At 31.8% G+C, this 13,816-nt stretch overlaps 1 protein-coding gene across 4 annotated transcripts; it reads right to left on the bottom strand.

The window, feature by feature from the left end:
- Nucleotides 1-11,799: 11,799 nt before the first annotated feature.
- LOC133689110 (large ribosomal subunit protein eL39) lies at nt 11,800-13,280 on the bottom strand. 4 transcript variants are annotated; one of them, XR_009841250.1, is made up of 5 exons: nt 13,168-13,280; nt 12,972-13,075; nt 12,831-12,880; nt 12,485-12,534; nt 11,800-11,892 (listed from the first exon to the last, which is right to left on the bottom strand). XR_009841250.1 is itself a non-coding variant. In XM_062108854.1 (4 exons), the coding sequence occupies exons 1-3, from the start codon at nt 13,168-13,170 to the stop codon at nt 12,832-12,834; spliced, it is 156 nt and encodes a 51-aa protein (XP_061964838.1). In that variant the 5' UTR covers nt 13,171-13,280; the 3' UTR covers nt 11,800-11,892; nt 12,831. The 4 variants fall into 4 exon arrangements, 3 of the variants coding, with proteins under 3 accessions (XP_061964838.1, XP_061964839.1, XP_061964837.1); XM_062108854.1 differs by lacking the exon at nt 12,485-12,534; XM_062108855.1 differs by lacking the exon at nt 11,800-11,892 and having other exon boundaries at nt 12,058-12,534.
- Nucleotides 13,281-13,816: the final 536 nt, after the last annotated feature.

Raw genomic sequence — 13,816 nt, 5'->3', positions numbered from 1 at the left:
TGAAACATACATCACTTAGGAGGTTTGCATTGGCCTGATCCAGGCAGGTAACTGCAAGGATTAGGCCCTGAAGGCTGAACGGGACGGTTACTTTGAGGAGAATACATGCTGCTTGCTCGAGATTTAGGTTGCCTGGTTGCAATCACAAGAGTAGCACTGGCAGCAAGGATCAGAAACAAAAGGATGGTGAATTTTGACACAAGAAAGAGAGGTCTCTTGAAGATACTCATCATATATGGTTTTGAGTAGCTTTCAGATAAGGATACGAAATATATTGAGAGAGGAAGGGTTTATATATATGGAGTTTCGAAGACTGCCAAGGAATTTTGTGCTCTCCCTCTAAAAAAACAAAAAACAAATTAAAGAGGCGGTTACTGATAAAAAGACGCTCTCCCTTTGTGCACCGAATGTTCACATATATAGTCAAAGATTCGGAAATATAATTAAGACAGCTTTCGCGTGACCGAACCTTGTACTCTCATGGCTAAAGGAAGAAATGCCCGCGCAGCTAGTTGCACTGGAAGACCTCAAAGGTTGGAAGAAAGCTCTTTTACGATTCCCCTCACACCGACTACACCCACAACAGGCAGCGTGATAGTTATCTACAACAGGCAGTGTGACCCAACCAAAGCAGCTAGCCCTATAACCCAACCAAATTAAGGTTCGATTTTACGCTATAATATCACCAAATCTCAAATAAATAATTCTTAATACCCAATCCAACACCCTTTACTTTCCCCTCCTGCAACCTTAAGTTCTTTCTACGTGATGGTTTGAACACGTAACGCATATTCCAGGACGAGGTTTTCACCTGCTTTCAAATTCTGTACACTGAAGGAAGGTCAATTAAGCCAAAGGACAAGAAGGAAATTGTTTCCATTGAGAAAGAGTCACTTAATGAGATGGCCAAACAGAGTGCGAGTACCAACTTTGCACACAAAATATTACGCCGAGCTCCCTCATGCTGGCCTTCAACATGAAGTTTTTTCCGAGCCACACCATGTTCAAAAAGATTATTTGTTTATATTTTGTATTTTTATTATTATATCATTAATTAAATAAAGAATATTTTAAAAAAATTATAGTATTTAAAACGTAGTGGAGTCAATGGTTCAAGTTGTGGTTTAATAACAAGTTAAACCACAAAATTTAAATCCATCCAATAAATCTTCTTTTTAATAGTAAAAAAAATCATTTTAATTTTTTTTAAAATTCAGACCCAAACTAGGGGTCGGATTGAAAATGAATGTTCAAGATACAGGAGTTGAAACACTGAAAAACCTTGTCAAGCAATTACTAGGTATTCATTCTTTCAGCACATTAAATATCGATCATATCATGATGATAACTGATCAGAAGATACCATTTTATCAGTGGAAGGGAGCAAAAAAAAAAAAAACAGATGATAATAGGTAGCTTATCAGTGCCAGCAAAGTCTCCCATAAATCTTCCGCAAAATCAGATTCCCCTGGTGTGGATCTCGATACCAAGGAAAAATGAACCTTGAACGCACAAGTGAATCTTCAGAGAACTGCGTCAAACTACAGAACAGACTACCACCAGATCATTAAATGGTGCCTAGCTATGCAAGGTCAGATGGCTTGTGCCATCTAAGGGTACGGAATTCGATGAAATAAGAACCCACTGAATTTGGAGATTGGCAACACGTTTATTAACAGGTAAAAAACCAAGTAGTTACAACTTGAAAATTAAATTCATGGTCGTGAAAATACAAGCTAAGTCAGACTTGAACTGTCTTCAAGAATCCATGATTAAGGGGGATTGCATTTAGAAACTTGACCACACAAGCTATGATCCGCATCAGAAAATATGTGGAGGGCAAGGAATTTTGTTCAAAAATCAAATGAAAAGAAGACTACGATTCTAGAAAAGAACATCAAGCTGAAAATCAGACATGTAAACATTTTACAAAAGAAACAATGAACCTCGTTTGAAAAAAAATCTTATGTAGTAACCCTAGAGTGCTGCTATTATGGCTTCTATACATGGGTTTCTTGGCGGTTATGGGTTGCCCAGATGTGAAGTTTTTAAGGTTTTGGGCCGTTGATGTTTTGGGCTGATATATTAAGTTGGGCACCCATGCTCTACCTATTGGGCCTGGTGGGATTGGGCCACTCACTGCTGAAGATCAAGCTCGAAGCCACTGATGAAAGCAAGCGTGCAAGAGTAACAAAATATGTTGTAAGCAAAGCTTAGAAATTGTTATTGCAATATTTTTCCAGGTTCAATACTCAAATCAATTTCTATATATATATATATATATATATATATATATATATAGTTTGAATAAAGACAATCCAGCCGTGTAGGGGATAATATAAAAATTATACTTTTTTTATAATTTATTTCGAGTTTTGAATTTTGATGACTAAGAAAGTAATACGCATTTTAAGATAATATCATATTATTATTTGTAGATAGAAGATATAAGAAAAATGGGGATAAAGAGAACACGTTCTATTGTCTTTTATATTTTTTAAAAATAGAAATTCACTTTAAATTGTAAGAGAAAAAAATTATTTTATGTGTCTCTCTCTCATCACATTCAATATTAATGAAGTAATGTTTAGTTTGCCTTTTCTTGGCTTAGGACTAGCACAAAAGATCGAACGTCAAAATCTTTATTGCCATCAACTTCAGGTTTAATCTATTAAAATGCTAAAGAGATATTAATTAGTAATCACAGTACGTATATTTTCAGTTCTTGAACATATTTTGTCGACATTCCAATTGCTCACATAGCCCCCATCATCTGTCGGTCCAATTTAACTTGAAGTTAGAATATAGACTGAGTTAATTATAAAACGAATAATTTGATTGACTGATTACTTTAATGTTTCCAACTATTATTATATTTATTGGTTGACGCAGCAACTTTTTTTTTTTCTAAGAAAAGAAAAATAACAATTTTACTCGTACTTGGAGAGAGTTCGCTTGGACCAGACCAGTATGGTTGGGCTGGACAACAGTTCATTTGGATTGGTTGGGGATTTGTATGGTACTGGATTAGATAATTATTGAAACATCAAGGACTGAAATGGAGGGGAGAAACAGTGGTTGGCTCCTCTAATAATATATAAGTGCCAGCTAGGGAACGAAGTCCGTCGCTATTGAGTAGCGTGCGACTTACTCCCACCTCCGATGGCAGCCACTCCCACCTCCGATGGCGGCTTTCTTTGATTATGATTAGGTATGGTATCTCGTTTCAAGTTAAGGTGTGGCTATGAGCCTATGACAACTCATTCTTCCTTTCTTGTTTTTTCTCTCTTATCTTGAAACGCGCTACAAAATAGATTTCTATGCAACCGATGATAAGAAGATGCTGTTCTTGGCAGTCATCGCAGCAGTCGATGACCTAGCTTAAGCCATTAAAGTGTTCGAAAGTTGTTTTTTTTTTTACTCGGTCCCAAATCCACGTAACCTCATCACAGCTGACCAATAGTGGTGGAATCACACGGACGTTACATGCCCCTTGTAGCAGTGGAATCACAGCTTGAGCTCTAATTGCTTTGCTCGACCTTGTCTTTGTTCTTGCCTGCTCGTTTTGTGTTAGTTGACTAAATCGGGGGAGTTTGTTTTCGAGTTTTAACCTGCAAGTACTTTTTAAATTATTTTTAGTTTAAGAAAATATTAAATTAATTTTTAAATTTTTTTAATATACTGATATGAGAAATAAAAAATTATATTTTAATATAGTTTTAATTAAAAGTATTTCTTACAAATATCATGTAAATTTACATGATGTACTGTTGTAAGCCATGGGGGTAATGGTAGCTGGTTTATCCCTTTCAAAAATCTTGAAAGCTTGATTCTGAGTTTAATTGTTTTTTTTTTAAAAACTTAGTTAGGTAAAATAGACACAAAGAAATATAAATTCTTAGCTATTTTAATTTTAATTGTAATGAAATCTTTATCCATGAATATAAAATTATTAACTTTGTAAGGTAAGGCCAAGCTAATAGACAGAAGGTGACAGGCAATTTATCAAAGAAAAGAAAGAGCGCTTTTCAGTAAGAGAATCAAAGATGAAATAAACATCTCCAGCTCTTTCCATATAGGCTAATTCAAATAACCGTCCAGATACATCCCACCATCAACAAGTTATTTATTTAGGCATCGATCGTTATCATCGAAAAGTAAAAACCAACACGTATATATTAGGGAAATTAATGGTCATTATTTTGCATACAAAAGGACAAGTTAAATCAATTCTCCTTGCCACGCACTCTCTTAATTTCCACTTCCATAATCAATATGATCCCTGAAATTTATATATACATTAAAGAAAAAAAAACATGGTCAGTCTAAATAAGGAGATAGACCACAAATATCGTCAGAAATTATAAGAAGAAATATTAATTATAAAACAAAACTCAAATGTAATCTATATTGATAGAGGGTTGAAGAAGGAAAGGAGGTGATTTCTATTAAATTAAGAGAGAAGATAAATATCTCTTCTATATAGTCTATAGTTTCTCTATAAAGAAAAATATTAATTTGGTAAAACATAATCTAACGACAGATTGCATGATCTGAAAGAAGAAAATTTTTAGAAATTAAAAAAAAAACTTATATATATATATATAGTCTAATTTGAATAAACACAATCTAGACGCGTAGGGGATAATATAAAAATTATACTTTTTTTATAATTTATCTGGAGGTTTGAAATTTGATAAAGTAATGCATGTACTTTAACATAATATCAAGTTATTGTTTTAAAGATAAAAGATATAAAAATAATGAAGATAGAAATCACATGTTTTATTGTTTTTTATATTTTAAAAAGAGAGAAATTCATTTAAATTATCAAAAGGAAAAAATTTATTTTATGTGTCTTTATCTCTCCAATCAAATATAATCCTGTTTTTTACACATATTGTTTATATCCTGAAACATCGATTAAATTCATTTTAAATTCAAAATTAAATAAAAAATCAGTTTTTAAGCGGCCCAAAGGCCTTCATCATAGACCATCGCTAACCCATAGCAGTGGAGTCAAAGCTCTGGGCTGCAATTGCTCGACCTTGTCTTCGTTCTTGCCTGCTCGTTCGTTGATTCGTCAGTTCATTTTTTAGTACCACCTCGTCAAAGATGATCATTAAAGAATAGTACTGTCAAAGATGATCTTAAAGGCTATTTTCATACATGCTATTGCTTCTTATTAAATACATCATTTTAAATAAAAACATGGATTTGGGTGGATGACTATAAGTGCTTCTACTACAAATCAAGTCTAACAAGTATATGCTAGTTTTGTCCCCCACCCTCGTGTTACCCCTCAACTTAATTCGTCCGCGTTTTCTTTAAGGGCATGTTTGAGAATGCAATCTAATTTGTATTTTTAAAAATTTTATTTTTTTAAAAAATTAATTTTTTTAGCATTTTTAATTGTTTTGATGCGTTAATATAAAAATTAATTTTAAAAAAATAAAAAATATATTATTTTAATGCATTTATAAAAAAATAAACTTTAAACTGGGATCGTTAATACAATTTCAAACAAACCCCTTACTAAATCTAAATGTGTTTTCTCTTTAATTACTCTCTTATTATTATGCCTATTATCCGTGAATAGAATGATATTAATTTTATATACAAAAAGCTTCCGAGTCATGAGTTAAAACATGAAGAATTACATGGCCTATGGTCTCCATTGGATTGGCGGCTGGCCACCATCAAGCCAGATTTTGTTCTTAACTCATTGAAGAATATTTCTTTTTTCCCATTAAAAATAACGCAACTTTGGCAAGCTAATTGTAATTTATCCGAACTATTATTAATTTTCTTCTTTCGCTTGAGTAGAATAGTGTCTTGTACATAAAAGAGGGGTGACAAAGAATATTAGAATATCTTCAATATCAACAGAAAGTACTGGAATAATGTTGGGCATTTTTATTAAATAGAAGAATTAAAGAGTACCGGTACAGAGAATCAAAGACGATGGAAACATCTCAACTCTTTCTATATAGTATATAGTTTCTTAATATAGAAAACTATTTTGGTTTTATGTAAACAATGTACAGTATATGGTAAGATCATAGCCATTCATTTTTAATTTAAAAATTAAAATTCCTTCAACACGTGAGGATCCAATATTTCAACAAACGTCCTAGTTAATTCAACAGTACTCGACATCATATTTGCATCGTTAACATCCAAGATCAACAAACCAACACGAATCAGGGAAATAAATATTTATCAATGATCATTAATATTTTGCATACAAAAGGACTCATTATATCACTCTCCTTACAACACTCTTTATTTCCCACTTGTGCTCTTAATTTCAACTTCCATCATGAACATGATCGATCCCTGAAAATTGTACGTAAATTAAAGGAAAAAAAACATGGTCAGTCTAAATCCAGAGAGATCACAAGATCGTCAGGAATTAAAAGAAAAAAAAATTATAAAGCAAAACTCAAATATAGTCTATATTGATAAGAGCTACAAGAAGGAAGGGAGGGTGTTTCTATCAAAGAGAGAAGATAAGATGAAAGAAACATATCTCTTTCTGTATATTCTACAGTTTCTCTGTAAAGAAAAATATGAATGCGGTAGAAACACAACCATTTAACATTATCTAACGACAAACCGCAATATTTGAAAAAAGAGAATTATCAAAAAGTAAAAAAAAAAAGTCTTCTTTTCCTTAAGAAACATACCGTGGACGATATACATGAAACATACATCACTTACGAGGTTTGCATTGGCCTGATCCAGGCAGGTAACTGCAAGGATTAGGTTCTGATGGCTGAACGGGACGGTTACTTTGTGGAGAATACATGCTGCTTGCTCGGAATCTTGGTTGCTCGGTTGCAATCACAAGAGTAGCACTGGCAGCAAGGATCAGAAACAAAAGTATTATCTTATTATTTAATTAAGTTTTTTTTATGTCTTCATTTTCAAAAAATTGGTTGATGATGAGTAAGGGAATCTGACCGTTAGATTAATTTTTTTAGTTTTGCATACAATATTTTAAGGGAAATTAATGTTTTTAGATTTTCTTATGTATGTTTCCAAATGTGTTTTTCAAAAAAAAAATTTCATGTGTTTGTTTCGAGTAAAACATTTTATAAAAAAACTGATTAATATAAAATATTTTATAATTAATTTTTAAATTTAGTTTATTTGTTTAAAAACATTTTCAACTCATGAATAAAGTTAAGTAAAATATTTTATGAATAATCATCTAATTATTTTCATTATCATCTTCATCTCATTATTACTTTTTATTTTTTTTCTTTGTAATTATCACCATCATCTCATCATTTATTTTTTCATCACTATCACAATCATCTTATTATTACATCGATCCCATTCATGTTTAATCTATCAAAATGCTAAAGAGATATTAATCAGTAATCACAGCACGTATATTTTCAGTTCTTGAACATATTTAGACATTCCAATTGCTCACGTAGCCCCAATCATCTGCCGGTCCAATTTAATTTGAAGTTAGAAACTTAGAATATAGACTGAGTTAATTATAAAACGAATAATTAATTTGATTGACTGATTACTTTAGTGTTTCCAGCTATTATTATATTTGTTGGTTGCCGCAGCAACTCTTTTTTTTTTAAGAAAAGAAAAATAGCAATTTTAATTATACTTGGAGCGATTTCGCTTGGACCAGACCAGTATGGTTGGACTGGACAACAGTTCATTTGGATTGGTTGGGGATTTGTGGGTACTGGTGAAAGATCAAGGACTGAAGTGGAGGGGAGAAAAAAATGAACTTGATATGATATGAGATGTGAAATTATCAGCTCGTTCCATGTTTTTTAAAAATTTAATTTTTTTAATAAAAATAAAAAAAATATTATTTTAATATATTTTTAAATAAAAAATATTTTAAATAGTAACCAATTAACCATAATTATATATATATATATATCTCCCTAATTTGTATAAAGATAATCCACCCAGGGGGGGGGGAGGGCGGCGCCGATAAGTGCCAGCTAGCCCCTCCCACCTTATATTTTTTTAAGGTAATAAATTTTTCATGGTCAATTTTTCACGCTCCAAAACTCCACGTCTTCGATGAGTAAAGAGAACTTTATTTAATCATTTTGATGGTAAATAGTGATAAAAACTTGAATTTAAAAGAATTTTTTTTATATAATTTTAGATTTGACTTATGTGATTATTCATATTATTGTTATTAAAATTTTATATAATTATTAATTTTAAAATTTATAAAATTAATTAAAATACATGTATTCTATCTGAATATCCAAATTAAATTAAAAAAAAATCGTACATAATCGGCGCTTTAAGAGAACACACCCACTCATGATGCCATGGATAATTCTTTTTCCCCAAAATGGTTTGATGTGTCATGAACAGATTTTCCTAGGCTTTAACTACAGAGACGTGAACGAATTTTGATTGAAGATCTTAGAGGTCAACGATGGACAGGTTTGCCTTCTTAACTCCCTGAGAATAATAAAGGGCTCAACGATGGATTGATTTGCTTTCTGTTATGGTATTGTAATTTTAAATAAATATTTTAATATTTAATTGTTATTTAATTTTGAAAATATTTATTTTTAATATTATATTATTAAATATAAAATAATTAAGAATAAAATTATTAAATTTAACGAGATTTATAATCTAACTCACAAGTTTGATAAGTTAAATTATAAAATCCGAGTTAATCTATTATTTTATAGTTTTAATAGTATGAAATAATGACTTTTTAAAAATTTATTAGAGTGAAATTATGTTTTTTATTGCTTTTATATTTATTTAATCAACTAGATAAAGTTAAAATCACAATTTTAAATAAATATTTTAATATTTAATTACTGTTTAAATTTTAAAATGTATATTTCTATTTTCTTCATTATGCCTAGTATCTCTGTTACCTGTGAATACAATGATCCAAGTTGAAACATGAAGAATTAACATGGTCTGTGGTCTATTGAGTTGGTGGGCGGTCACAATCAAACCAGATTTTGTTCTTAACTCAGTACATAGTCAAAAGCCAACAGCTGTTCGATGGAAATACGTCATCAAAACGTCGTTGCATATCTTTCACTGTCAGAAGCATGCTATCATTATGCTGGTATGTTAAGATTAGGCACTAAAATGCTCCCCAAGCTTAATCGGAGGTGGTTAATAGTTCTTTTTTTATTTTTCTTAAAATTTAAAAGAAATTTAGACTTAATCTTCATATAGAAAAAAATGATGTAAAATAAAAAACCAAAAAAAGAAGAAAACACCGCCAAGGAATGCCACAATCCAAGATAAAATACTCAAGAGATCTAATGAAGTTATAGAAAATTATTTTGGTTTTATCTAAACAATGTATAGTATATGGTAAAATCATTGCCATTCAATTTTAATTTAAAAATTAAAAATTCCTTCAGCATTTGTGAGGATCCAATATTTCAATAAGCAAAATGATACTTGCATCATTAACATCCATAATCAAAAAACCAACACCAATTAGGGAAAGAAATATTTATTAATGATCATTAATTTGCATACAAATGGATTCATTATATCAACTCTGCTTGCCACACTCTCTAGCTCTTAATATTTTCCAACTTTCATCGTCAACATGACCCCTGAAATTTGTATGTAAACTAAAGAGAAAGAACACGGTCAGTCTAAATCCAGAGAGATCACAAGATCGTGAGAAATTAAAAGAAAAAAATAATTATAAAACAAAACTCAAATATAGTCTATATTGATAAGAGGTACAAGAAAGAAGGGAGAGTATTTCTATGAAAGAAACACATCTCTCTGTATATTCTACAGTTTCTCTATAAAGAAAAAAATTAATGTGGTAAAAACATAACCATTCAACATGATTTAACGACAAATCGCAATTAAGATTTGAAAGAAGAGAATTATCAAAAGGTAGAAAAAAAAATGTCTTCTTTTCCTTAAAAAACGTACCGTAGACAATATACTTGAAACAGGCATCACTTAGGAGGTTTGCAGTGGCCCGATCCAGGCAGGAAACTGCAAGGATTGGGTCCTGATGGCTGAACCGGACGGTTACTTTGTGTAGAATACATGCTGCTTGCTCGAGGATTTGGTTGCCTGGTTGCATTCACAAGAGTAACACCGGCAGCAAGGATCAGAAATAAAAGCACGGTGAATTTTGACACAAGAAAGAGAGGTCTCTCGGAGATACTCATCATGCTTTCAGAGAAGGATATGAAATATATTGAGAGAGCAAGGATTTAAATCGAGTTTCAAGACTGCCAAGGAATTTTGTAACAGAGGCGGTTGCTGCTAAAGCCCTCGGTGCCCCGAAGGACTGAGAATTACATAAATATTAAAAAAATTGCGGCCATCTGGTTAAGACACCCATGGGGGATCGAACCTTCTGGCTTCTACTCACCTTACTCTCCACATGGCAACATGCCACTGGTCATCTAAAGAACCACTAGCTGCTGCAATTCACCGACAGCATTTATCCATGAAATTACATTAAATTAAAATTAAAATTAAAACTAAAACGATAAAATACTGCTTAAAATATACGCGATTTCGCTATCAATCCTATACAATGAATCGCTAATCAAACCTAATACAAAAAAGAGAAATTATTTTTTAATAGAAGTTAATCCCATGCGAATCTCTACTCGGAAAGTTGCGTGATTGAGAGTGTTCTCGCGAGTCAATTATAAGATATTACACTTTCCACGTCAACTCAGGAACGTCCAATCAGTCCCCAAGCCCATTAGCAAATATTCTAATACTGGGAACGCCCTACTCGTTTCAGTTCAAGAAAATATCACATTATCACCTGTAGTTGTCACCTGGGTGGATCATTCTTTAATCATTTGACATTATCTCATAGAATCATAGAATCAATATATAGAATGTTTGAGAAGTTAATTTTTCAAATAATTAACTTTGAAGATTTTGTCTGTAGAATATTTTTCAAGTGTTTAGAATGTTGCTTTCACTTTCTATAATATACTAACTTTCTATAATATACTATCTTAATAGAGTTAATTGAAATAAAATATAAGCTTTTTAAAAAGACTTTGTCAATTCACACCTAACCTTGTTTTTTTTATAATTAAAAGTGAAACAAGAGTGTTATAAGTTATATTATTCTTAATAAGCTTTTAAACTTAAAAATTACACAGACCACAATACTTTGTGTTTAATTTTTTTTTATCAAATAAAATATAAATAGTGTGATTCAAATTCGTGATCACTTAGTTAATAAAACTCTTATACCTTGTTAAAGAATCATCTTACCCACAAGTTTAAATTGTTATGTGAGATCTCAAAATATAATTTATATTATTTTTTAACAAAAATTAAATATAAAAAAATATAAATAAAATTCATAACCATCTCATGAAATTGCGAGTTTCTCAAATTAATTTGTTAGGTTAGGTTTAATATCCAAGCAAAAAGTTTTTCATGGTCTATCTTCGTGTTCCAAAACTCAAAGTCTTCAATGAGTAAAGAGAATCTTACTTCTTGGCCCAGTAAGAGAACACACCCACTCCTGAACAGATTTTCCTAAGCTTTACCTATGGAGATGTGACCAAATTTTGATTGAAGATCTTATAGGTCAACGATGGACAGGCTTGCCTTTTTAACTCACTGAGAATAATAAAGGGATCAATTGGCTAGTCAGTGGCTTTTGGCATTCTTTTTGAACACTTTCTTTATTAATGTGTCCCATAGGCTACTCGTTAGGTTTTCCCTTTCCACTATTAACTGATATTTTATCTGTAGAAGGGGAAAAAAATACGAAGATTATAATTGCTCATCAGGGCCAGTAAAGACTCGCAGAAATCCTCTGCAAATGAGATTCCCCTGGTGTGGATTTCGATACCAAGGAATAACGAACGTTGAATGCACAAGTGAATCTTCAGAAAACTGCATCAAATTGCAGTACAAATTACCACTAGATCATTAAATGGGTACCTGGCCATGTAAGGTCAGATGGTTTATGCCATCTAAGAGTACATAATTAGATGAAATAAGAACCCACTGAATTTGGAGATTGGCAACACGTTTATTAACAGGTAAAAAACCAAGTAGTTACAACTTGAAAATTAAATTCATGATCATGAAAATACAAGATATGGAAGACTTGAACTGTCTTCGAGACTACATGATAAGGCAGATTGCATTTAGAAACTAGACCACAAGCTATGATCAGAAGCAGAAAATATACCCTCAGACAAGAAATTTTGTTCAAAAATCAAATGAAAAGAAGACTACGATTCTAGAAAAGATAATCAAGCTGAAAATAAGACATGTAAACATTATACAAAAGAACACAGAACCTCCTTTGAACAAGTAAAGTTGAATCACAACTGAACCATAGATTGCAAATCAACCTAAGGACAGCTATTGGACTAACTAATGTAATGCATCAAAGCAATTAAACAAGTCGATCCACTAGACCTAGCTTGGGTAATAGTTGGTATTTAGAAGAAAACTAGAGACACTTAACTTCCATTACCTAAGCTAATAAATCTGAGAAACAGCAAGGATATTCCACCCTAATAACACCTGAAACCTAATAAAACAGTAAGAGAAACACATTCAAAATGCATACCAACGAACAAAATCAATTCAGCATTCCCACCCGATAAAAGAACACTAACATTCGAAAACTTGCAAGTTTCATCAAAATTGAAAATTACTTAAGCAAATCAATACTTCAAACATAGCAAGATTTATCAAGTAGGACTCCCATGAGTTCCGTAGAAAACAACATCAAATCCTATTCTTTTCTTAATCAAATCTCCAACGAATTAAAACCCAATTAAATTAACAAATCCCAACATGCCAAACACCCAAAACACCTTAGAATCCAAGCTTAGTTCTTCTCCAGTGCCTACGCTTGGCGTTGTACCTAAAAAACCAAAAAAACCCACATTCAGTAGCTTTAAAACTTTTTTGTCTTTTCTATAAGGCAAGCAACAAAACGTATACAAGAAAAAGACCTGATAGTGTTATCGGTTCTCATGCGAATCCAATGAGGGATAGGCCTGTTTTGCCTCATCTTCTTTGCTAGTTTCTTCTTGATCCTAAATGTCTTGTGTGACGGCTACAAATACCAACATACATCAAAAATCAAAATTTGAGCTTCAGATTTCAAACCCATCAGGACAGGATGGATCTAGACATAACGAGGGTTACCATTTTCGCTTGCTTCTGATCGGCTTCTGCTGCTACTCGGTCTGGTTAATGATGAAAAACCCTTACCCTAGAGTGTTGATATAAGGGCTTCTATACATGGGTTTCTTGGCGATTATGGGTTGCCCGGATGTGAAGTTTTTAATTCTTGGGCCTTTAATGTTTTGGGCAGTTATATTAAGTTGGGTACCCAAACTCTAGAACCTGGGTTCAATAGAATTGGCCCACTAACCGCTAAAGATCTAGCTCGAAGCCATAGATGAAAGCAAGCGTGCAAGAGTACCAAAATATTTTGCAAGCAAGCCATAGGAATTGATATTGTAATATTTAGATTGCGTAAATAAATATTATTACGGGTAATTTTAAATATTTTTTAAAATATTTGACTTGAAAAATATTTTCTCATAAAATATTTTATACATAAAATATTTTTTTAATTATGATAATAATAAAAAAAATCATTGTTGTTAGATGCGAAGAAAATAATAAAGAAAAACAATGATGACGAGATGGTGATGGAGGAGGTAGCCATGGAGTAATTGTGATGGTGGTGATAAAAAACATTGCGGAAGCTGCTGAAATAAGTGGATGAAATAAGTGGATGATATTATAAGTAAATTATTATTTGTAGAATATTTCAAAAAACTTTATG

The sequence above is a fragment of the Populus nigra genome, chromosome 3 (genome assembly GCF_951802175.1).
Source record: "Populus nigra chromosome 3, ddPopNigr1.1, whole genome shotgun sequence".
NCBI classification, from domain to species: domain Eukaryota; kingdom Viridiplantae; phylum Streptophyta; class Magnoliopsida; order Malpighiales; family Salicaceae; genus Populus; species Populus nigra.
The sequence above is the reverse complement of the archived record's forward strand: the minus strand, read 5'-3'. Positions and strand labels throughout refer to the sequence as shown.